Consider the following 25648-nt stretch of genomic DNA (forward strand, 5'->3'; position numbering starts at 1 on the left):
CGTAGTAAAAAAAAAGAAATTTTTTGAAAATGAAAGAAGCCAAAAAGAGAGTCAATTGTTTGTTTTGGCTTGGTTCAACGGCTACTGGGCGTCCCAGTGTAGTATGTGTGTCTGGCTGCGTCTTTCTCCTTTTATACTTATATAATCCTTTTTTCCCCTTTTTTTTTTATTTATTTATTACTTTTTTTTTACTTTTGTTTATTGACCAAAACCTGTTGGTAGCTGCCACCTAGTGGCGACTACCGCAGGCAATAACCGGCGGGAGTGATTTTTTTTTTCGAAAAAAAAAGTATCTATAGCGTGATTGGTTATTCCCGACGCTAGATGGCCACCGCTGGCGTCTAGGCTTCGTGATGACAAAATCATTCTTTTGCTATACATCTTACATGTCCCGTGGAAATGTAATATTTCAAAAGATTTTATTTTTACGACGAAGAAAATAAAAATTTCATTTTCCGTGTTACAGCGTCTGATAAAAAATAAATTCCACTTCTGCGGTCACGGCAAACGCCAGTTTTTTTTTCTTTTTTTACTTTTTTTAAAAAATTCTCCGGGTCGTTGAGCCGAACCATAATGTTTTCTTATCATTTTCTTATTTTTCTGTGACCAAAATGTCCCCAACGACGTCCGGCTCTTGTACATATATACACTTATAGAAGACCGCACAGGTTACAACACACACATATAAACGTAAACACAAAATATTAAGGACCTATAAAAGATCAGCCGCATCTAGTATTCTATGCATTCGACCTTCTACTCTATACCGGCCAATGGCAATTCAAATATTGTTACAGGCCTCCGCGTATTACGAAAGGGGGACGCCAGCAGTCGTATAATGTCGCTATAGACTATATCGTAGCGGTTCCTCAATTTGTTAGTTCGGTTATGAAATATTCAAGACTTTCTTTCTCGAGCTGCGTCCGCGACGCGAGGACCTACTGTTGACGTTCCCAAGGACCCGAAGTAGGGGCCTTTTTTTTTAATCGCATCAAACGTAATGCGCAGAGTGATGTACGGTGCAATGAGACGGTGAAGAAGTGTGTATGTATACGCGACGGTTGAATGTTGTTGATGTCGTCAACTGCGTGGCGGTCGGTTTTCTTTTTTTAAATTGGTAAAGAGTTACTACGAAATTCCCGCCTGTCAAAATGAATATCCAGCCAAAACGTACATACATACATGCATAACATAACATATACATAACTCTCTCTCCCGTAGCCTCAACCCTTTTCATTCGACTGGGGTCTAAAAAAAGGAGCGAGAGAACGAGCGCACTTGTCCGTGTTTTCCTGCAAGTTCGCAAGCGCTCGCGTCATGTAATACATCAGACGTGCTAAAAAAGAGTAAATAAAAGACAAGACTTGATCGATATTATGCAGTCATATATGTATTTGTCTAAGCTCTCCAAGAACGAAAAGTTTTCACCGAAAAACAGCCGGCGGAATGTTTGTCACATGATGTTTTATCGAGAGTTTTTATTTATGTAGCCATATATCTGATATCTCGTCATAGTAACCGCGCTTCGCTACTATAGAAATCCTTTTTTTAAATTTATACGTGTTTGTACTTTGTCAGCGTCGCCCAAAAATGAAAAACATAGCTGCAATTTTGTGTAATTTTATATTTCAAATAAATTCTTTACAATGAAAATGAAGAAAGTAGTCTAATTAAAAATGAGAGAAGTGTAGAGAATTAAGACAATCACAAAATAAATTGCTCATGTAAAGAAGAAAGAGAAAAGTGATGCGGTATATAAAGCACCACATTATGTGATATCAGTACACTGGGAAATGATATTGGGCCGTCTTGGCAACATCCTTTCAATCGCCGGTGGAAGCGTCGCCGAAGGTCTCATGAATCCGGCCATGGCGGAGGCGGCCGCCGCTTTCCCGCCTACTCCTCTAGCTGCTCCGCAGGATCGGATGCCATCGACCAAGTCGGCGGCGGTCAACGGACCGGCCAACGGACCCGGTAATTTCTTGCCACCGCTATTCAACTTGAGCAGCTTGGGTCTTCCGTCGGTTTTCTCTCTGCCTCCGTAAATGTACATATTTAAAAAACAATAATTTTTCCCTGCCACGTTCTATGATGTAACACAATAAACGGGTGGGGGGGGGGGCTGTTGTCGACTAAATTGGTCGACACCAGCCACCCCATGGACTTTAAAAATTTTTGGTAAGGGGGCTGTTGCCGGCTGATTTAGTCGACAACAGCCCACCCTACCAAAAGGGGGTTTGGACAATGTTGGGGTGTCTGTTGCCGGAGGGGTGTCTGTAGTCGGCTGGGGAACCAATGACCGCATGCCCATTAAAATATATAGTTCTCTGGCCAAAGTGTGATGCTCTTTTATCAGTATTTCATATAACCCAGGCGTCTGAACCATCCTAAAGAATTAAATCCACAATTCTCATCATTCTAGTGTAATAATTGGGCGGCTTTTTTTTAAACAGCAAGTAGAGCCTCAGGCAAATATCTTTTGTCCGCCGCCCTTTTCCGAATGCGTTTTGCTTCTTAAAGAAAAGAAACATAATAAAAAATAAAAGCACCACCAACAGTGGGGGCTGCTAGCGGCTGAAATAACACTCCACGGCCGTCCCCGTATCAAAAGAAATAGGGCGGGCAAACACTCAATTCGAGTTTATTAGACTGGCGCGCGCCAGGTGTAGGTTTACAATATTGCCCAGATCCCCGCCAAGCGCATTTATATGCGTCAAAGAGAACCTCTGCTGTGTCTCTCAGTGAATAGACTGAAAGGAATGAAAGCGTTTCGATTTTTCATCCTATACAACGGCTGTATAGATACACCACACATATAGTCGGCCGGCCTGTGGATATACGTATAAGGTGTAGTGTATGTTGTATATGCGGATGTGCAGCTGTACGAGAAAAGAAAAAGTCGGTGCGGCTTCCAAGGAATAGACTCTACTACACCGGCGAGGGGCGAAACATTGTTGGGTGTCGACGGGTTTGTTTTCACAAGGATCTAGTACTGATGGATGGTGTGTGCATACACACACACACACACACACAGGACAGCGAATGAAAATATCCGCCGAAAGACTTTTTTTTTTATTTTCTCTTTTCCGTCAGCCCGCCCTATTCCCAAAATGAAGTTGATGTTGGTGTGTATAGTAGTAGTAGTACTACTACTACTACTCTCTTTGCTCAATCCCACATAATCTGCAAGTATACAGGTCTATAAACCACACAGTATACACTGAAAAAAGTTCATTTTCGCCCTTCTTCTTCTTTTTTTTACGTTGTAATATCAGTTTACGCACACAGACGAGGATTTCCATCATCTCTCCTCTGACTGCTGCTGCTGGGCCTTTGGGTGTATATAAAAAAGATATATCGATCGATGAAAATCTCTGCTCGAAAAATCTCTCACGTCTAAACGTTTAAACAAAAATCTGTTCTGCTTTGCCATTATGCAGGGCTCAAAAATAAAATGTTAGATTTATTCTTTTCCCCTCTATATAGTTGGTTCTTTCTTTCAAGAAGACTTTTGAGCGTGAGCGAATCAACGGCAGGTTGCATACTACTCTCCTGCGCTGCTGTGTATTACCGGCCTAAGCGCTCCCCCGTGAGCCCCGTCTGTCGTTCCAGCTCGTTTATACGCCGGGAGTCGTCGAGTATAATAGTCACTTCAACTCAGATTGGTTCCACTTGGCTATACATACTTACAGATATAGTCGCTTTCGCCTTTTTTTTACACACACACACGACGGCCATATCGCGCAGTAGTTTGGGACGTGCATTTATGCCCACTCCGGTTCAATCATCGACCGAAGAATTTTCTCTCAGAGCAATTAAAAAAATAAAGAATAACGCCGGGCGATCCAACTTTATTCGCTCGACGGTTGAAAATAGCGCGAAATTTGAATGAAGGTGGGGGAAACAAAACCCGATTGAACTTTTTTCTGGGAATTTTTTGTTTCGGGTAATAATCAGCGGAAAGGTCTTTGAACACGTACCGAATTTATTTCTTCCCGAGTTAACAGATTAGGCAGATATGAAGATAGTACGTGTGTATGAAGATTTCGTCCTATCTATCTAGAAAATTCATAGCATATGCAAAAGGTTGCCAAGAGGACACGGGCACCTCATTTTCTTTTGATTTCTATTCAGGCAGGGAGGGGCGGCTGTCGCTTTAGCTGACGACGACCCCAAACGTCGATGAATAATGATTAACCCTCCCGCGGCCTTTATGGGCTGGCTTTCACATCAGTTTTCTATAAATATCAATGATTCAGCACACTATACTATATCTCTCTCTTAAGCCTCTTTACGAAAGTTCGATCGGCAGCTGTTTGATTTGGAACAGTTGCTGCTGGTATTATATAAATGTTTATACGTGCAGCTTCAATTTGTGCACGCTCCGGTGTGTATATAAGTTAGGCCTGTATGGATTTGGCGATAAATAGCACCCGGATGCACCTGGGTATAGTACATTGATGGCCATCAATTACTCATCGTTTCATTGGAAATGAACTTGCAGCTCACGGTGTACAATTCTCATCTCGTTATCTCCCATTTTTGCAATTTCATTTTTAAGGGAAAGAAAATTATCTCTTTTTTGAAGCAATCGATATAATGGCCTGTACATTATTGAAGTCAAATGGTCCCAGCACTTTGGCAGTTGATTATACAGCAAAGAAAGTTAAAACGCGGCGCAACTGTCTAAACTATTAATCAGAAAAGAAAGCGATTTGGGATTAGCTTCTAAGTTTACTTTTTTTAGAATAAATAAGAATTTAGTATCTGTCACCGGGATACATTATTACATCATACACAAAGCAGTGCGCCTGATTTATATTATTAATAGATCAACTTGATGAAAAAGATGAAACAGGTGGTCAACTGCCGTTCCGGTCACTAACAATGACCGAGCTGTCGCCAGAGTCATCATCATTCCGGTCTGCTTTGATAATAATGTACGCCTACTTGGCACCCGTGTCAACTCTATATATCCTACACATACACACACACACATATACGCTCCTGCAACACATAATTTCCAGCAGCAGCCACAGCAGCAGGCATCGGCAGCAGCAGCATTCCTTTATTTATATATTATATTATTCCTTTGATGATTTAGTATAATACCGTTGTGGTGGAGAAGGAAGAAAAAGGATAATAATAACAACGACCATCTTTTTTCTCATTATGATGTCGCTAAATAAATAACGAGCCCTGTGGTGGGGTGGGTGTTGGCGGGATGTTTCGGTGCGTGGGATATTACGTGTGAGAGATGAAAACAAAAAATATTGACGCGACATCCGTGGTGCGGTCTTTTTCTTAGATTTAAAATTATTTTTAAAAAAGTGAAAAAATAAAAGAAAGTTAAGGCAGCTTAGAGATCAAATAGCTCGACGGATCGATGGGAAACTCGGAATAATTAAAACTGTATAGCCTCTCGTGTATTAAATACGTATAGATATATACCTACACATATATACGCCGCGAGAGATAGACGCGTGACGTGACGTGAAAGGTGAACTATATTAGTCGAACCGGAGAGAGCTAGAGAAAGAAATAACGAGGAAAGAACTATATAAGGATTTCTTCTTTTTTCTTTCTTCATTCTGCGTAGGAAATTGAGAGGTTAGCATTATGCAAAGATTTCTCCTTTTTTTTTTTGAGATGAGACGTAAGAACAGTTATCCTAACGAGAAGAATTATAGAGAGGAAAACTACTTCTTCTTTTTTCTCTTTTCGAATTGGGTGGGGATTCCGGGTAAAAATGCGCAAAAAGCTTATACCCAAATATCTAAGATCAACGAAAAGAATAATTCAATTAATGTAATTGAACCGTCGAAGCTCTCTCTTTTTTTATTTAACAATACAACACGGTGCGCAGTAATAACATATATATTATTCTCTCCCGAAGCCTCGAAATCCGTCGAAATCATATATCATTCGGCGTGGGGATAAAGAGAAATCAAGAAAAGATGAACCTTCTTCTTCTTCATTTTGAAATGATTTCCTTTATCAGTTCATACTACGTATAGGTTATATGTACAGTACACAGCATCATCCAGCAGCACACCAAACAAATTGCGTGATATGTGTGGCGTAATATGCCTCGACTTTATTCGGGGGGAGGTTCGACGAGTCACAATATTATTCGATCCGTTTGCGTATACACAGCGAAACTGTATATATATATACGAGAGCAACAACAAAAACCTGCACACACACACACACACATATCGACTTGCACAAATATTATAACCATATCTTTTTTCGCCTCCCCCTCTGGGACCCTTTTCCATTTCCAGCCCTGTACTCTGTACGTACACCTATTTACATGTGTTTGTGCCTATAGAACCATAAGCTTGTGTGCATAGGAGCTACTTGCTACTAGCTGTGCTCTCTATCCTTATTCCGCGCCAGCTGGAGACGAGAGAGAAGAAAATAAAAAAGTGGCTGGGCACAAGCGCAGTCTTCTCTCTGCTGTGTTCACTATATATGTGTGTATACGGACCGCCTATATAGGAAGCGGGACCGCACACAGCACAGCACACACGCTCGATCGTGATATATAACGTGTCGTGACGACTCGGGAAATCACCTCAGTCCGACTGCGACTCCAGTCCTGACCGGCAGCAGCCAGCAGTGCGTCAAATCCTGTGTGTCGTCTTCGCGCTCCTATTATTATTTGTGTGTCGTGTCGTGTCTGATATTATATTTTCCCTTTCGGATGGAAAATACGAAAGATAAAACTTGTGTGTTCCCGCGTCTCTCTCTCTCGTAGCGCAGCAGCGCACAGCTGTCGCCCGCTATTTTCCATTTTGGTTTTGTCCACAAGTGCTGCGCTGGGTTGTAGCATCTCCACCGACTTTCACGTCTGCCTGAGTGCCAGCCAGAGTGTGTCGAACAGGCCCCGTGTGACTCTCTTCTCTTCTTTGCTGCCTGTTTGTTTGCCAATAGGACGACGAAACAAGAAAAGCCAAAAGATAAAAAGAATTTTTTTTTTCACCGGGCTGTTTGATTTTTGTTTTAAATTTCAAATCTGGCGCTCTTTTGGGATTTGCCTTTTCAATCTATAAGGCTCTCATCATCGTCGTGAGAGACAGAGAACTCGAAAGGGTTCAAGTAGATAGTTTTCCCTTCATCAGAAGGAATCTCGACATTCCAAAAGGAATTTTTTCCGGGTTTTTCTTTTTGTGTGTGGACGCTCCCTGGTGGCAGTTGTGGCACCCTGTGGCTTTTTGGACCCAAGCGGATCTGACATCTTACACAACAACTCTCCATCCTCGTTCCTTCGGTCCCTCCCGCGCTAGCAGTTGCGCCGATCCCCCGACCCTCGTTGAGTGGCCCCTTTTTCCCATTTTATATTTTCGAAATGTTTTCTTCTTTCATCTCGTAGAGGGAATTCTTCTTAACGTTGACACGGCTAAGGTTAGGTCGACGAGTTTGCCAGAAAAGGGGGGAAAAAAAGTTATACATATTACATCATCAATCGTCCAATTTTCATCTGCTGCTCTTGACCGAACGCAATATTTACTAGAACGACCTCCCCCAAGCAAAAATCCCCACAAAAAAAAAAAACTGAAATCGATTGGAATCGAAAAAAAAAAAATTTAACATTTTCTTTTTCCTCCTCTATCCTATACACGGGGTAGAACATAATTCTGGGCGGATCATTTGAGGTCGTCTATATTTTAACGAGTCGGCAGGCATTTCACCGCCCGACGACGTCGACTCTCTGCTCTGCTCTGCTCTCCTCTATATACACACACACTCGACTCGACGAGCGACGATCGATCAATCTGGAAAGCTCCAACATCCAAAACCCAAGTTGGCGTGTTTCTCTCCCTTCTCCCTTCTCTCTCTCTCTCGGCGTGTTGTTTTTTTTTCTTTTGCCTTCGTGAGAGCGTGCGAGATATATAACAGACAGCAGCAGCAGCACACGTGAGCGCTAGCTATATAATATGAAAAGAGCGCCAGCGCCAAAAGCCCAAAAGGTAAACTCGGCTGTGTGTATCATAACGACTTGCACTGTCTAGCAGATATAATAATAACCTAACGAGAAAGAGAGAGAGAGAATCAAAAGTAAAAGAAAAGTCGTCGAAACACAGCAACTGGAAACTTTATTCATCGCTATAGATGAACATCTTTGATCTAGATCGCACAAAAGCCAAGTTTTCAAGGGAACCGCCACAGAGTTTTCAGTTTATTCGTCCCCCCTCACCCAACAATCTCTCACGCACCAAAGAATAATCTAACAACCCCAGCAGATATATTGTACACACACGCATAACAAATGGATATGACTAAATACTCCCTCAGCCTATTATTACTCTGACAAATAGAGAAGAAGAGGCTTCTTTTGTCTCGCGTATAATAGACGGAAAGTGAAATTGGATGTTATAACAATCGACAAAAGGAGAGGCTAGCTAGCTAGTGTCTATAGGGAGAAAGGATGACAGCGGCAGCTTCCTCCGCCCAAAGGCTAATAGGCCTAAGACTGCTGGCCGGCCGAGGCCCTGCCACTTATTGGCCGTCGCTGGTTTTACCGCTGCTGGCCGTTTTGGCCCTGCTGCTATGCTGGAAGCCGGCTGGCGCCAGTGAGTTCCCCGAACGGGAATGCTGCGATGACTTGATCTTACTGCCGCCGGCCGTCGATTCCGGACCCGACATCCGGAAGACTGTGCCATTGGGCGGTAATGGCGGCGTCGGCGGGACGACGTCGTCCTCATTCTCGACGGAAGTGCCGCCACACTCGTCGTCCGAGCATCCGGACACGAGCAACTTCCTCTACCCGGAATTCATCCCCGAATTGAGCCTGGACTTGGGATACCCTCTGCCGCCTCCTCCGCTCCACCCCCATCATCAGCATCCGCATCCAGGAGCCCCGGATGGAAGCAATTACGTGCCGACGACGACCGGGTCAGGTATATTATGTAGAGTATTGATCCACACGTCTGTGCTGTCCAACCCCGCGTCAAACAGGTGAAAAGAAGAAGAAGAAAGAAACTCGAAAAATAAAACAAAAGCAGACGAGAGAGAAAAAGAGAAAGTAAATGACGTCCCGCGTGATTGGAAATGCGTGTCGGACTTATTTGTGCAGTCGAATCCGCGTGAGCTGTATAGTACAGTACCTATATACTATACCTTACGCGAGATTTTATGGGCTCCGCACCGGACCATCAATATAAAAAAGTCCGGTCGGATGGCTAGCCTATACATGTAAAAGATCGATAGGAGATCGTAAATAGTTAAATAGCATAGCAGCTATATCCCCCCTCCTCCCCCATCCCCTTTTCGTATATATATGTATATGTATATACCTGTATTTCCTGACTGTGCGCGTTTCGATCTTTGAATAAAAGAATAGACAGTTCCCAGTAAACTTGCACCTCGTCCTGGAGTTGGTCCCCCGCTCGCACAGCAGAGGATCCACACCGGACCATCCCCCAATCTATATGTGTGTGGCGGTAGCTATTATATTTGAGCTCCGCAATCTTTAATGGTGTTGTGTGCTAAACTCATCGCTTGATGGTTCGTTCGTTCGTGGGTTTGTTGGTTCGTGAGACGATCAAACATATTCTTTGTGTCACTTTTCGTTCAACCTCCTCGAAACGCTACGACCCTTCATGTATAAACCATCGGGTACTATGGGAATATAGGTACTATGTATACATTAGACTGTTGTATGATTACTTTTTCACGTTCCTCTGGAAACACTTGTGTATAGCAGTATATCTTAAGCCCAGGATATACATCAGAAAGAAATCTAATTAGAGGATGATGGGGAGAATATAAGGCCGCTTGCTCCAACGCCGAGGATCCATTAATGATTTGTTTGGGTGATTGACACCGATGTTACGTCTATATAACCTCCGAAAACCGTGCAACGGCAATAACAAATTGATAAGGTGTACCGTATATCATTTTAAAAAGGTCTGTATTATTCTTTACATAGCTGGTAGAATAACTTTAGAATTAAACCTACTATAGACCTATGTATAGACTGTACGGTGTACGCAAGATTTTGTATTTCTTCTTTATCTTTACACAAACAGCAGTCGTCCTGCACAGAGTGGGGAATTGGTTATATGCGTACGGCGTACTAGATTGAAAGCTTTTTGACTTTTGAACGTCTATTCCTCCCCGCTGCTTGTGGGCTGACGTTGGCTTAACACAAACACCCATGCAGCGCACCCACACCCGCCACCGTGATTGAATTCCTTTTTTTGCTTTTTTTCTATTTGATTTTTCTTTTTCCATATAAATCCTTTACCTTTTTTTTTATTTTTCTTAAAGCGATCGATACTTATTATTGACTCTACGAGAGTCCGTATGTGTCTGTGGGGAACCTCTTGATCATTTTTTTTTTTTTGAAAACAGAGAAAATGGCGCCATGTTTAAGAGAATAAGAGATATAGGCCTGATAAATCAGAGTGGAATTGCCGTGGAATTCTTAAGTGGTGTAGTAGTAGTAGTAGTAGTATTGAACCAGTCATTTCAAGTTGCTGGTCTTTCCGGGAGACTCAAGTTTTTCATTATCTCCATCTTCTTTTGAGACATTCATGTCGCACGGTATAAGTGTGTGTGTGTATATCGCAGGGAAAAAAGGAAGAAGAGGAGCAGGAGAACGCAAGAGGAGAGAGAAAGGGGGGAGACACACATACCACTGCGGCTGTTGAGTGCTGCTAGACTGCGTCTTTCCCTTGAGGGAATATCCAAATGTCGTGCAGTGTAGGGGAACGTGATATTCCCGATGACAGCCGAGCCGAACAAAAAAGGACAAAAAAAATAACAAAAAAGTATAGGAAAAATAGGTTTCGTAACAACAAAATAGACACCTAATATACCGGCCGGGCGAGAAATATATTATAGGTGATATACTATGCCAGTCACAAAAAATTAAAAAATTGACATTTTCGTTATATGTGTATTGATTTTTATTTTTTTGTGGGGCCATAAAATAAGATAGAAGACGACGACTCTTTTCAGTACACACACACATATATATATATAGGAAACTCTGGAAGGAATAATATTATCATACGAAAGTTGCGATTCCAAGAGAAACCACACAGAGACTCTGCCATATTATAGCGGTTGGACACACCGCTAGCAGTGCAAGAGGGAATTATATCTGTCAAAACAACCGCGACTCTCTATACACAAAGAGATGAGAGAGAGAGAACAGGAGCATCATCAATGAGTTAGTCGAAGTTTGTCAAGAAAGGCTGGCTGGCCTGGGTCGACCAGATTTCCGCTTTTGTCTGTGCTGGCGGCCGCCCGCGCTCCTGTGTGTGTTTGAAACTGCGCGCGGGATGGCAACTCTTGATATTATAGAACGCCGGCAATGATTCGATGCTCTTTATTTCTTCTCCTTACCGAAATAGTTAAGAGAGAACAAAAAATAAAATAAAATAGACCAGGGATCAAGTGGTTGTGTGTAGGAAATTTAAGGAGAGCAATAATAGAAACGAGAATCAGAAGAAGGGGGGAGCAGCTATTATGTAGAGTGGCATTCGCTCTGATTTTCAAAGCTCTCCTTTCCAACATTAACTGTATATACACGGGAGAGAGAGAGTCTTTCTCGCAACTTGCTCGATGATTTCTTTGATTGTTCTCTCATCTCTACCGGGGTTTTTTTATAATACCTATAGAGAAAATGATGAGGAAATAGACCCTTGATGGAGCGAGCAGTCCAATCACGCGTATATACAAGCCCAGCGAAAGCTCTCGATGTTTTATCAAACGAAAAATACACACACAAATAAGTTTGGCGGTTTTTTTTTTGTTGATTATTATACACCAGTGGGGAATCGCTGAAACGGAAAATGGGAAATAATCATCAACTGAAAAGCGCGGGAGAGAAAGAAACTAGATAGATGCTCTTGTATGTTCCTCATCTCTTTTGTTAGACATGTCCGAATAATAGTCTCTCTTTCCCGATGAACAGTTATGTTATCAAGACAAAAGAAACTCTCTGCTGCTTGCAGAGTGGATGTCTATTTATTATCTGTGTATAGTGTATGTCGTCAGTCTGATGCTGTGTGTATAGAGAAAGAGAATTTCAAGAAAAATGGAACAAAAGTCGATCACCCAATTTGACTTTTAAATTTTTCTTTTCTTTTGGGCCCCTGTGCTGTCGATTGAACGAGAGAGCCGAGGATTGGATAGGAAAATGAGAAACAACGTGGTGCTGGTATATATCTATGCATTTTACGCAAAAGAAAAAAGAAAAGAATAATGGGGGGAAAAAACACATTCTTTCATTTTTGGGGGTGTTTAAGTTCCCATCTAAAACAAAAGCAAAACCAAAAAAAAGAGCCCCGCATGCGAACACACAACTGTGGCTGTTTTGCTACTTTGCTGGCAGCAGCAGCAGCAGCAGAGAGGAGAGACATATTCTCTTCTTCTTCTTGTGTCTATCGATTTCTTTGCGCTCTACTAACCAAGGGGCAAAATGGAGAGAGCCAACGCCATATCCTACTTGATGTTGTTGACGACGTGTTGCAGAGTCAAATGAGCCGCAACTTGTACACACACACACACGAATTTCTAAACAACGAATGTCTTTTTGCTCCTAGGTTTACATCAAGGCCAACCAGCCAGCGCCATACTCAACTGTCTACTAGCCCATCAACTATGCGCCGAGGACCCGTCGTGCAAGTCCATCGAAACGGTGATTCAGCACATATGCGGCCCGGAAACAGGTACACATGTTTAAACAGCACACATCTCACAGCCACAATATAAAATGGCGAATTCAAGTAGTACTACTAGAGACACACACTTTAAGAGTTTCTTTTATTTGTTGTAGTAGTGCTGGTTGTAATGGGGGCAGAGCCAAGGAAAGAAAAGGAATAATATGTTCTTTTTTTTGGGGTGGGGGGGTTTATTAGAAGAAGAAGAACAGTCGGCTTGTTTTCTCACGACCCACCAAATGTTTGTTTTAGTCTTTACTCAACCAGCGAAAAGAAAAGAGCTACTGCTGCTACTGGGCGTCGTCAATAATTGATTTTCTTTTTATTTCCTTCCGGTTTTTGGCGTTGTGGATAGTGTATATAACTCCTTTGTCTCCCCAGTGTCCTCCTATTTTTCCTTGTTCCGGGTATGGGACCCCCTTTTTTTAGCCGCTTAGCGCCGGCCCTTTAAGGCACGTCTCGTAATAGGTCGGCAGACGACAGGGGACCCGGCGCCAGCGTCACGTCACTCTCGGGCGTCTGTAAATTCCAGTTAAATCATGTGATGCAACATGATGGGATCTAGTCTCTATAATATTAAACTCGACGCGAAAATAAAGTGGAGAGAGAGAGAGAGCCAGATTCGGACGTGATTATTTCATTAGAAAATATCTGAAGAGCAATGGTGAAGTGGTGCGGATAATTCGAGGGGCCGTGCTGGCCCTGCGTAGTGCAGAGTTTAGATCCCCTCCTCGTGCTGTATAATATTCAGACATGGTCTTGTTATCAATGTAATAGTCAAGTGGGAGTATACGTATATACACACACAAAGCGGGACGCTGGAGTGGGAAATATTTCATGAAAATGCCGAGTTTTCCTTTAGATGAGAATCTTGTCGAAGCGGAAAACCAAGTTCGGACTCGACAGGAAAGTTTATTTGGACAGATATCTCTTCTATTTACTTATTCCATTTTTTGTTTGGTCCACCCTCTCTGCTTTGCTCTCTCTCTACCGGACTGTATAAACTTCCGCCCGGCAGCTGGCTGAGATGCGAACGGCCGCGGAATTGTGCCGTCACTACCACTCGGTCCGCAACATCAAATGCAGCTGGGTTGTCGTCTATGATATTACAATCGAATCTAATTCAAATAATTCGTTTATACACCCGCCAATATGTCATATCACGAAAAGTGAAATTTAAATTTCCCGCCCTCGAATTCATATCTATACCAAATCCAGAAAATGGTTTTATTTATAGCCTCCGGGCCGTTTATATTGATGTCGATGCAAATTGAAAAATAAAAAGATAAGGAAATGATATACCGACACGCCATGTTGTCCGTCGGAACATCTAGAATGTCGTCAGAGCGCCAAGTTAATTCAAGTTCTCAAAGGTATATTCCATCATCAAAAGGGAAGAAAATAGTCACGCTAACCGGTGTATATCGATTATTGATTATCGCCCGCGTATACAGACAGCACCGCCGGTCTGTGTTGTATGTTTGTTTCTTATGCCCGTTCGAATTCCGTCGCGCTCCAGCAGCATATACACACATCCATTTCTCATTGGCTTTTGTGTGTGTTTTGTCTTTTCTTGTTTGCTGCTTTGCCAACGTCGGAATTGATTGACGACACGATCGACCTATACTACCGTCCTATACCCGCCTCGTCCGAATGTCTATACTCTGGGATGGGCCGCCTTCTCTCTGAAACATTCAGTGGCGTGCTCGACGACGACGGTGACTAAATGTCAGGCCGGACTGAGGACCCTGCAAGCCTTTCCGGTCTTCCATCCGACCTGCCTCTGCCGAGAGCCGTCCGTCGACCCGGATTGCAACGCTTTCCGCGACTCCCTCTTCGACCACCCGTGCATGGTGGCCACCCAGAAAGGTATATAATCTCTTCTTTTTTGAACCCTCTATTATTATTATATACTGTAGAAATAAAAACAAATAAAATAAAATTGCGCAAGTCATATTTGTCCCGGCAGATCATCTTATTCCGTGTTGCACGTCGTCTATTAAACCCCACCAAGAAACAAAAAAAAAAAAATGACAATCGGAAAACAATGTCTAGACATATTATAGGTTTGCGCTCTAATCTCAACTAGACTACTATAGTTATATATTCGTGTGTGGGGGGGGGGAATAAGCTACAGTATTCTTTATAGATGTATACGTACGTGTGTTTCTTTTGCTCGTGAATTATATTGATTATGTAATAGTGTGTCTGCGCGAGCTATACGGCTTATATATGTATATTATGATCTATCTTTATAGACCATCTTTTTTTCTTCTTTTTGATTTTCTTTTTTTTTTTTTTTTTGGCGGGCGTTTCGATTATTCTTCCCAGTGGAGCTGCTGGCCTCCCCTACACACACACACTGTGCATACGGATGAACGTGACTTCCGTACGCCAGTCAACTAATTCAAAGGGTTTTTTTTTTTCTTCTTTTTCCCCCATCCGCACGCTTCTCTCAAAGGTTGGCACAGAGAGAGCGAAAATGCCAAAATGGACGGGGGGCGAGATGGGGTTGGGCTATAGGGACAACTTTTTTGGAGGGGGGGAATAAGGAAGCCCGTAGGATTGGCTCAGTTCGGGAAACGTTTCACCAAGACTAAATAGAAAAGACAAGATAGAATATAACCAGCAGACAGCAGCAGAGCTGCAATGGGGTTATTCGGCCTTTTAGCTCCACACTTGCGCAAAGCTAATTAGATGAATGCCGAAGAAGAGAGACGACGAGAAAGGAGAGGTCATGCTGGCGTCGTCTCAGACTTTCTTCTTTTCTCTTGATGAATTGTACGAGATAGATACTACACACACAAGCCCGGCGCGCATATAGTTCACCATCTCTTGTACAACATTGGCAGTTGCTCTTTTGTCAAGGAATAGAAGAGAGAGAAACGAACACGCTCACGATCTCTGCTGGAGATGATGGAATTGTTTCGCTGCGGATATAACGGAGAATAAGACGAGAGAGAGAGAGGCTAGGCTGCTCCTGTGCTCCTGTGTGTGTTATATACACAATGAGGCAGCCAGCAGCCAGCACAGCTTCCAGTGTTTCTCTTTTTTTTTCTCTTTCTGTTTTGTGGCTTGGTCAGCTCTCGTTCGGCTCCGGCGGGGGGGTGGGTGCAGTCACGCTTCATCCGCCCCAGAAAATTCGATTACCTATGAAGTACATCAAGAAAAGAAAGAAAAGATGAAGAAGTGCAAGGTGATTGGATGTAACCCGTATATATAAAAAGAGATAAGAAAAGGGCGGGCCGATTCGAGTGGAATATTAGAAATCAAAACAAACACAAACACGACTTTGATGCTGCTGTACTATATTATAGTATAAAAGAACGGGCCGTCGGCGGACAAGGTTTGTCTTCCATTTCTGTGTACCCTGCTGGCTGCTGGCTGCTGCTGTATAAAGATCCGTCCATCGTCCGCCGAAGAATAAAATAGAAATGATGGAAGGGCAAACAAAATGGAAACACCGTGGAAACACTAGAGCGCGTCTCAGAGTCTCAAAAGGAGAAAGATAGACGATACGTATAGACTCTCTATACGTCTATAGTATAGGTCTTGTGTGTCTATTATGTACACAGAGCACTCTGACTGGAGTGACTCAATACGCACAAAAGACATCGATCCGCACCGGAGAGCAGCACACACACACACATACCCAGTCCTCTTTCTATCCGCTTTTATTTTGTTGTTTTTTTGGCATCCGGTGACAGCACAGGCCGTCGCGATGCTATCACGGACACTTTTGACATTGCGGGCGTCTCTACTCTATACGTGTACATGTGGACGACACAATCAAACGTGAAGATGCATGATGATGATAAGACACGGAGAAATATCTCTAATAGTAGTCGAGGACTTTCTATATATATGATCGAAATTGGGTTTTGGCGTAGATTATTATTTCTTTCTTCATTTGATTTGACACACTTGACACACACATGTACAGAGCGGGACCTGTACCCGATCCACGCCCTGCCGACGTGCACTCACGCTCTCGACGTCTGCCAAAAGGATCTGTCGTGCACGAGACTCTACAACGACTTCCGCGAGCACTGCAAACTGCGCTCGGGCGTCTGCCGCGATAAGTAAATCATCATTTATATTCCTTCGATATACGAAAAAAAAAATAATAATTACCATTTTCCTTTTTTTTAAATATCGACTCTCACCCATCGCAATTCCCGTTGTCTTGCGCCTTTTTTATGTAATCTAGATCATTTGTTACACGTTCGTTGATTATTTTTTTTGGGCGCAGGGAAACGTGCTACAATGCTTGGCGGGGATTGCGGATGACTCCGCTGTTCGGCTGCTTCTGTCCCGGAAACGACCAGAAGAAATGCGAGCGCATCTACTCGTTTATTTACAACAATACGTGCGTCGGTAAGTCAATTCTTTTTTATTTTGATTTGATTTGATTTGATTTGAGACATTTTTTGGGTTGGTTTTATTTCACTGTATACTTTTTCACGGCGCAAGGTTCGATTGTTGGATTGTTTATTGTAGCTGTTGAGTGTCTCTATTCGTTTGATTGCCGTCTCTCACTATATATATAGTATATACACACTACGATTCTCTCTCACACTATCGTTCGAAATAAAACCAACAAACAATTGCTGGGTTATTGTTTGTTGGGCCGCAAGGGGAAAAAAGGGCGCGCACTTTCAAATCATTCTCTCACTCTCTCTTGTCACGAATGATGCAACACTCTATCTTTTTACATTCACACTCTATATCTCTATTACGTGTTATACTACTACACACTCTATATCTATTATCTATCGCCACATTCGTGTTGAATGTCTTCATTTTTCGACGTTGGATTAATTTTTTTTAATTCGAATATATCGACGAGTCGAAATGATTTGGTACAATTTTAATTCGAAGAGCTCATGCATTAGGTGAAAATTCAGTCCGAATTATACATATCTGCATGTTTCGCATTATTTTATCAAAATTGCCACCGATTCAGTTTGTTATCATTGATTGATTTATTTTTGATTGAGTTATTTTATTTTTATTCATTTAATTATTTTTTTCCCCCCTTTTCCCCTCTTCCACCCTATTTTTTCGGTTGGTTGATTGCATGCCGCCATGATTTTCTAAGGTTACCTTACCCCAAGTGGGCATGTTATTCGTAATAGATCCAAGTCGTCGGTCACGGCGACTCCTTTGAGCGACTCGACGACGATGTCGAGGGTCTATGCTAGTCGTCGTCGTCGTATGCGTCGATATCTTGTTAGATATCTGCCCCATCACTTGACCCCACCACCCGCCATCACCACCACCACCACCCACCTCCATAACCAGTCCGCCCCGCAATCTTCTTCTTTTTCTTCGTCAACTTCTTCCGTTGATGACGGAGATGATAACGAGCTAGCACTTGATACTACTACTACCAGCACTACTAACAGCCTCATCACTACTACTGATCCGCCCTCACTACTCCCGACCTCGACCGATGTAATTAGCACGAGCACTCCCCCCATCACTACCACCACGCACGAGCACCACCTTGTCGGCACTACTTCTACCAGCACCAGCACCACCAGCACCACCGTAACTCCAGTACCTACCGCTCATCATCTTCTTCTGCGTGAAACGACATCATCGCTTGATCGTGCCGACGACGTTGCAGCCAGCTGGCAGGACTCGCTGAATCGCCAGAGGGAGACGGACGGCCGGCAGATCGAGAGCCGGCTGATGGACAGTGTCCACCATCACCACCATCACGGGACGGCGGCCGAGGCCGGCTCTATTGATGTCGCCCGATTCAGCCATTTTCTGCAGAGCGCTTTGACCAGGACCAGGATCGGCTACCACTCGTCGTCGTCGTCCGTGTCGTCGATCCACGCCGCTTCAGCCGCCGCCGCCGCTTCCGGATCGGTTGCGGCCGGAGCCAGCGGCATCGTCAGCAACGGCTCCGCCTCTTATTACAGCACCTCGTCGTCCTCCTCTTTCAACACCTCGGCCACGTCATCCAACCACAGTAGGTTTTGACTCAAAACCTAAACAAAAACAATCACCGCACACACATATTATTCTCATCGCCACTATAATCAAAGGATCGTCGCCAAAAATCCTTTTCATACCCGCCCACTTCTTTATTTAAAAAAAAAAAACCTTTGTAATAATAAGAAATGAGAGAAAGAAAATCTTTCGACAAAAACCCACCTATATATTACTACACACCGTTATTCACATGAATATGTGCTGCTGCTGCTCCGATCCTGCGCTCTCCTCTTTCATCCTCTTCATCTAGTCGTTTCGCTTTCATATTATTCCTTTTTTATTATTATTATTATTATTATTATTATTTTGTGACTTCCTTTCTCTCTATATCTATATAAATAGGAACCCGAATTCTGGTTCGGATCATTTTTTTTTTTCGATTCCCCGATGGTTTCCATTTTATTATTATTATTATTATTATTTCCTTTTTTCTTTGTTTCGTTCCTAGTATATATTATATACTTTTTAGACTGCAATCTTCTATTTTATACGGTGATCGGTGCGGGGACGACCTACATGTTATTCGATTGTCGTATCCCATCCAAAAAGTGAAGAGGGGGCTTATGTTCGATTTTGATTCCTTCGGCAACATTGCCCAGCAGCACCCTATAGCCTATACCGCTGGGCTGAAATGTGTAGGGCCTCTTTTCCGTACCGCTCTACACACAACACACATGTCAAGGGGATATATCTGTTTTTGATAGTTGTAATACTACTACTACCCAGGATCCTTGACGTCAGGAAACTTTTTTATTCTTCCGTCCGGAGGGGCTGCACTTTCTGACGGACTCTGAGCTGTGTGGTGGTGGTGTGTGTGTTCTCCGGAATACATAAGAAGAAAATCATGGTAGATACCCTGGGCACACACAGCCAAAGCTATATAGAAGAGAGAGAGAATAGATCCTGCGTGCCACTAACTTATCGTTCCGTGATCATTCGATAGCGTGCCGAGATGACAAGACCTTTATACGTCTAGTCGTTATCGGTCGTTATAGACGTCGAATCGGGGAAAAGGGAATGATCCGGTAGGGGCCGATCTTTTTTCCTTTTTTTCAAACGACAAATAAGGAAAACGAAACGAAAATCGAATGTTGCATTTATATGTTCCCAAATTTCTTTCGATATGTCCGTCGTTGGTTCGACCGATTCAGCCCCTGCTGGAGAGAGAGAGAGGACACACGCTATAAAAAGCCACTTGGCTATTATTATACGTATTATCTTTGATAGTGGACCAAGGGGGGGGGGGAATGCAATTGGATGTTGAACGAAAGAAATGAAAGGAGAATATAAGAGTGTTCCGAGCCGAATATCACAATACAAAGAGCTTTTTATAGGGGGGGGGGAGACCTTATAACCCCGATGATGATTGGGCTATAGTGCTGCGCCCGTGTGTGAGTGGGGGTTCAATTCGCCAGCAGGGAGAGAGCCTTTTAGATCGCTCCAGTCGGCTGGATTGACTTGGAATTTTACTAAAATAAAATAAAAAAATATTCCGACCATTTTTAGACCGATCGGTAATGGCCGTCTTCCGGAGTTAGACAGGAGGCAACCTCATGCGTGAGAAGGACTTTGATTCCACACACACACACCATTTTTGTTAGATTTTTCTTTCTTCCTTCATTGTCGAGGATTATTGATGGCCGGACGCCATCCATCACAAAAACTCACGCCGAACCCTTTTCCAACCGCCCATCATCACGGCTTTTTTCTTATTTTATTTTATTTTTCTTTCTCTCTCCAATTGATTTGTAATTTCAATTTTATTCGGTGCTGGGCCAACGCAATTTTTTGTTCTTTTTTGTTTTTTGTTTTTTTTTCCTTTTTGTTTTATTTTATTTTATTTTTCTTGTTGCCCATCAGCTGGCGGGGATGAAGTAATGGACGGAGGTGCCGGCCGAGTGGTGTCCATCTATCAGAGCACGTGCCACCGAGCGCTAACTCACTGCCAATCGGACCTCCAGTGCCGCAAGCACTTGGATCCGTTCCTGCGCTACTGCAATGGTGGCGGCGGAGGCGTCAGCGGGATGGCCGGCGGGGCCGACACCTGCCACCGTGACCTCTGCATGCAGGCCCTCCAAGGATTCTACAAGGACGCGCCCCTCCAGTGGAGTCTAGAAGTGGCATTCTGCGTTTGCAAGTATGATTTTCATGATGATTATCTCTATACGCCACTGTGTGTGTCAATTAGAGTTTTGTGTGTAATAATTATCAAGGATATAATCCTAGATGGATATAGGCTTTGTTATAGTCGATGCTAAATGGGAATGATGATAACAGCAGAACAATAGAGACACACAAACTGCTGGACTGTGGGGTATATATATAGGTCAAGTTGGCCGTTTCTATCATCATCATAGACATCACACAAAAGCTGCCCGTGTTTCTTTTGCTGTTCCGGTCACTGCTCAAATTCTGCTCAACTTCGCTAATGATTTTCTACGCTTAATAATTCGCAACTCCGCACACCCGTCTAATGATATTATTATTTCACAATCCCTTTTGTGTTTCTCCGGGTCGGACTCTCTCATCTCGCCATCACTGTGAGAAACTCTAAGGCTGCTGCTGCTGCTCTGATCATTTCTCTACTAGATTTGGAACTGGCGAAGAAGAATAGAGAAATAAAGACAATAGGAAAAATAGATATAGACCACAGTCAACAAAGATGGCCACGCGCGTGCGGGGGTATATCATCTTTCGCGAGTTACCTCGCCGAGCACACCCACCTCCATCACGGATGAGAGAGATGAGAGAGAGAGTCCCTCTCGCTCTTGTTTGTTGCCTTGTTAGATATTGTGTCGGATGCTCTGCGTCAAAGTCATCCATAAAATAAGAAGAAGAAAATGAGGGACGGACAGGAGCCAGGAGGATAAAAGCCAGGGCATATCATCGACACATTAATATTGATGACAAAAAAAATAGGGGAGGCGGCCAGGGCTCACAGCAAAAACCTTTCACGGAGAACAATGTCAGTGTATAGACGTCGACGTCCGTCTCTCCTTGTTTTTTTGTTTCGCTCCCATAGTCAATATAGGCAAAGAGAGCCTTAAGGCTCCCTATTTTTTCCGATATATAGCGCTCCTGCTATATCAAGCATCGATCATCCGCCCACCGTTGATGTTACCTTCAAGGGTTAAAAAAATAAAGAAGAAAACAAGCTATATACGCGCCGGATACAAGATATAGTTGGCTGTGTGTGTGTAGTGTGTATATTCCGGCGGTGCGTGCTGGAAGACTATCATGGCTGCGGCGAATCGATCCTTCATGAACTGGGACACATGAACCGGACCACCAACACCACCACCACTGTATATATAGCAACGCTGTATGAGAATACGTGATGTGTACGTATATATACTACACAGCACTGTATGCTGGCCAGGATTACGTCTCACAGTCAATTAGCGCCCCGCCGCTCGATATTATTATTATTATAGAGAGATCCTTTTCTTTTTTTATTTTTTCTTTTGTTGTAATAATATTCCCGGCTATATACACACAGCTGCGTCCTCCATTTGATAGTGTATAGAGTAGACGTTGCCGGCAACCCAAGTGCTTCCTAACTGTCAAATCCCCCAACAACAACAACAGGAACAACAGGAACAGGAAAAGGCAATGTTGTTGTTGTTGTTGTTGCTATTAAACGCTGTCAAGATGATGGTGAACTTGAGACCTGGACAAATTGGACTCCGGCCCGTCTTATAAGAGGACATTGCTTGGCGATGTAATGGTGTCCTCTCTACTCGTACACCAATCTTCTGTCAGTTCTTTTCTTTTCTTTTTTTTAAAAGACCCGCCAGAGTGTCGATCCGTGATCCAATCCAAAGATGTTGACAGCCGACGACGACGATGAGAGAGAGTCTGCCCGTCTTGACATTTTGATGTTTCCCTTATTTCTCCATCGTCACGTTTCCTTTTTTTATTTTTTTTCTGATTTCCTTTTTTTTTTTTTTTTTTTTTTTTGGGTGCTGGGTGAAATTGTGTCAACAGGAAAAGCCAAAGCAGAAACGACGAGTGTCTAGTAGCGCAGGAGAGGCTCCATCCAGATTGCGCTAGACGGCCGGAACGGTACCACTTGCCACCGCCGCCGCCACCACCAGCGTCGTCCGGCGGAGGTGGCGGAGCGACGGCCATGGGCGGCAGTATGGCGTCATCGTCTCCGGCACTTGGAACTAACGAAGCCAGTCCACCTCATCACACGCCAGCCTGTCATCACTTGGCCGAGGAATGCAAAGCCCATCCGGATTGCAAGTAAAGATTTCAATCAATTGACAGTTTCAAACTTTGCACAAAACACCCAAAAGCCCTGGCGCTGTGCAAAGCCTATTTTGAATTTCCCGCCGGCTGTATACATATAACTGGCGGCCGTCAATCGTTGGAAAAACACATAAACTATACACAAGTCTAGAGCATATCAGTCAAGAACAAAAAAAAGAATCTCTAAAGAAAAGGAGAAGGTTATATGTTTCTTGCGAGTTATTTGATCAATAAGAAGTGCCGGCCCAGTTTGGGTCCGATGGGGCCGGTGCATGGGGCAACTACTTTGACATGGACAGGGAGGGTGGGAGAGAATAAGAAAACAAATTTACTTGGATATTTCTCTCCCTGGCCGAAAAAATTCCCGAATAAATGTTAAAACAATTCGTGTTTTTCTTTCATTTTTCATTTGTTTAGGCCGCGATTGGAATTTTACGTTCAAGCGTGCGCTGTCGACATCGTGACGAAAGGCTGCGCCGGGCCGCCGTCCATCTGTCGGCGAGCGGTTCTCGACATCCTGGGAACGGATTTGCGAACGACGTGCACCTGCCGGACGGCCCAGCATTTGGGCGACATGGCCGCCATGTACGACTGCACCGAATGGCAGCGACTCCTCTGGCTCAATCCCTGCGTCGGTAGGTGGTCGATACAATTGAATTGAATAAGGAAAAAAGAAATAGAAAAAGAAAAACAAGTTGGACAGTTAGAAATGTACTTCTACTACTGTACATCATCATTCACGTCCGACTCGTTGAACTTCAATCGAGTTGAGAGCATTTCGCCAGTTCGATGATCCGAGCCGCACAAAAGACCCAACGCCGCCGTCTGCTGGTTCCTTTTCTATTTCCCATTTATAGGTCCCGACTTGCTGCTGCTGCTGCTGCTGGCCTGTCTCTCTAACAATTTCCTGGGCTCCAGCGCGTTTTCTTTTATTTGATCGACAGAGCAGCAGCGAATGGCGAAAAGGCTGGCCACTTTCATAATTGATTAAATTGCTTTCTCTTCTCTGTGTGTGTGTGTCTGGGTCGGTCCCATTTGATTTTCCTATTGCAGTGGAAGCGCAGAGGGACTTTCATAAAATCCAGGGCAACCTGAAAGTGGTCACCGTTCCGACGCCGACGCTGGCGCCCAGCACTGCCGGAGTCGACGGGAGCAGCGCCACCGTCAGGGGGAGGCAGACGTCGAGCGTCGAGGACGATCCGTCGCATCACCTTTTCACGATCGTCGTTCCCAGGCGGACGCTGAGGCCTCAGGAAACGCAGCAGAGCCCCGGTGACGGTGGCGGCCAACGATTTCCAATGACGTCGTCGACAGATGTGACCAGCGGCAGCAGCAGCGTCACTTGGACCACATCGACAGGGACCCGGTTCAGCACGGGCAGCAGTACAGCCTCCGGCGGACCCACCACAACCGAGATGATTACCCGGCCCACCATTCCGGCTAGTAAGGAATATGAAATGAACCTTTTTATCATGTTAATGTCCCCGCCCACTTTTCATCTATATTCGAAGAAGAAGAAAAAAAATGATTTATCACACGCACGACTACTTCAATTTGAATGGCTCCCGGTGCGCTGGTTAACGATTCCACATTGTGTGTTGGACATTTTTTTTTCTGATTTTTTTATTTATTTATATTTTACCTTTTTTCAATCGATAGAATATTGCACGCTGGAACGGTCCAATGACCGCGTCGTTCACTTCCCGGAAGGCACCATCAAACGAGTATGGCGCCAATTTAATTCAAATTCAAATTTTTTTAAATCACGCGCTTCTTTTTCTAAAATGACATTTGAATTTGATTCATCCACCCAACAATAAAGTTGTACGACGACGACGACCCGGACTGCTCGGAATTGTGCCGCTGCGGAGCCGGTCAAGTGGTGACCTGTTCCATCTCCGACTGCGCCGATCGGATCCCTTGCCAGACGTCGTCGGCCGTTTACGCTCACGCCGCCACGGCTTTCCAAGCCTACCGGGGTGAATGCCTCTGCTTCTCCGGAACATTAGTCTGCGCCAGACCCGATCCAGGTATATATAATTAATTCTACTAGCATCGAATAATAATATTAATAATAATAATAAAAAATGATCAAAAAGAAATCTGATGTCGGTCTCTGGACACCATGTCATTGATCTATAGATATTGTAGAGCATCCCGCTGATGCTTATTGCCCAGCACATATATAGATGCACTCGTGAATGTTGATCCGGCCAGGGCCAAAAAGAAAAAAACAAAGATCGATAGAGTATAAATGTCACGGTTGTAGCAGCTAACTTGTATAGATATATCAACTAAGACTCTTCAACTATACTATATCTTTTTCCTGTGGGTATAGAGAGCGAAACTGAATGATTCACTTTCTAATCTTTTATACCACGGGCCGGAGCTGGAATGTATTAATATCTGTAGTGCTGGTTGACCGTACCGAGTTTGCGGTCCGCCATCCGTCGAGCTGTTCCTGAATAATAAATGAGGAATCTTGTGAGTGAGACCGCATCGTAGATCACATGTCAATATCTTCGACTGTACTATCCCAACGACGACCTCATATTAATGGATCGCAAAAACTTTCGGTTGCTCGTGGCAGCACCTCAGTTCAACGTCCCGAGTCCACCGTGATACGATCAAAGATTCATTCTATCGTTTGCGGCCGATTGCTCCGGTCGATCTCAACTTTACTTGTTCTATAATTCTATCAATTATTC

The 25648-nt window shown here is 43.7% G+C and overlaps 1 protein-coding gene across 6 annotated transcripts in view; it reads left to right on the forward strand.

The window, feature by feature from the left end:
* The window catches only part of LOC124204848, a 41737-nt gene that overhangs the window by 14878 nt on the left and 1211 nt on the right, over positions 1 to 25648 (forward strand). The window contains exons 1-12 of one of the 6 annotated variants that reach the window (XM_046602068.1): positions 6594 to 8906; positions 12564 to 12689; positions 14379 to 14549; positions 16624 to 16762; positions 16933 to 17057; positions 17782 to 18663; positions 20547 to 20823; positions 22674 to 22934; positions 23358 to 23575; positions 23994 to 24383; positions 24600 to 24664; positions 24763 to 24970. In XM_046602068.1, the coding sequence (XP_046458024.1) occupies positions 8435 to 8906; positions 12564 to 12689; positions 14379 to 14549; positions 16624 to 16762; positions 16933 to 17057; positions 17782 to 18663; positions 20547 to 20823; positions 22674 to 22934; positions 23358 to 23575; positions 23994 to 24383; positions 24600 to 24664; positions 24763 to 24970 (3334 nt within the window). In that variant the 5' untranslated portion in view covers positions 6594 to 8434. Of the gene's footprint in view, positions 1 to 6593; positions 8907 to 12088; positions 12179 to 12563; positions 12690 to 14378; positions 14550 to 16623; positions 16763 to 16932; positions 17058 to 17781; positions 18664 to 20546; positions 20824 to 22673; positions 22935 to 23357; positions 23576 to 23993; positions 24384 to 24599; positions 24665 to 24762; positions 24971 to 25648 lie in introns of those variants that run through there. The other 5 variants (XM_046602070.1, XM_046602071.1, XM_046602069.1 and 2 more) reach the window with 5 other exon arrangements.

Source organism: Daphnia pulex, chromosome 10 (assembly GCF_021134715.1).
Source record: "Daphnia pulex isolate KAP4 chromosome 10, ASM2113471v1".
NCBI classification, from domain to species: domain Eukaryota; kingdom Metazoa; phylum Arthropoda; class Branchiopoda; order Diplostraca; family Daphniidae; genus Daphnia; species Daphnia pulex.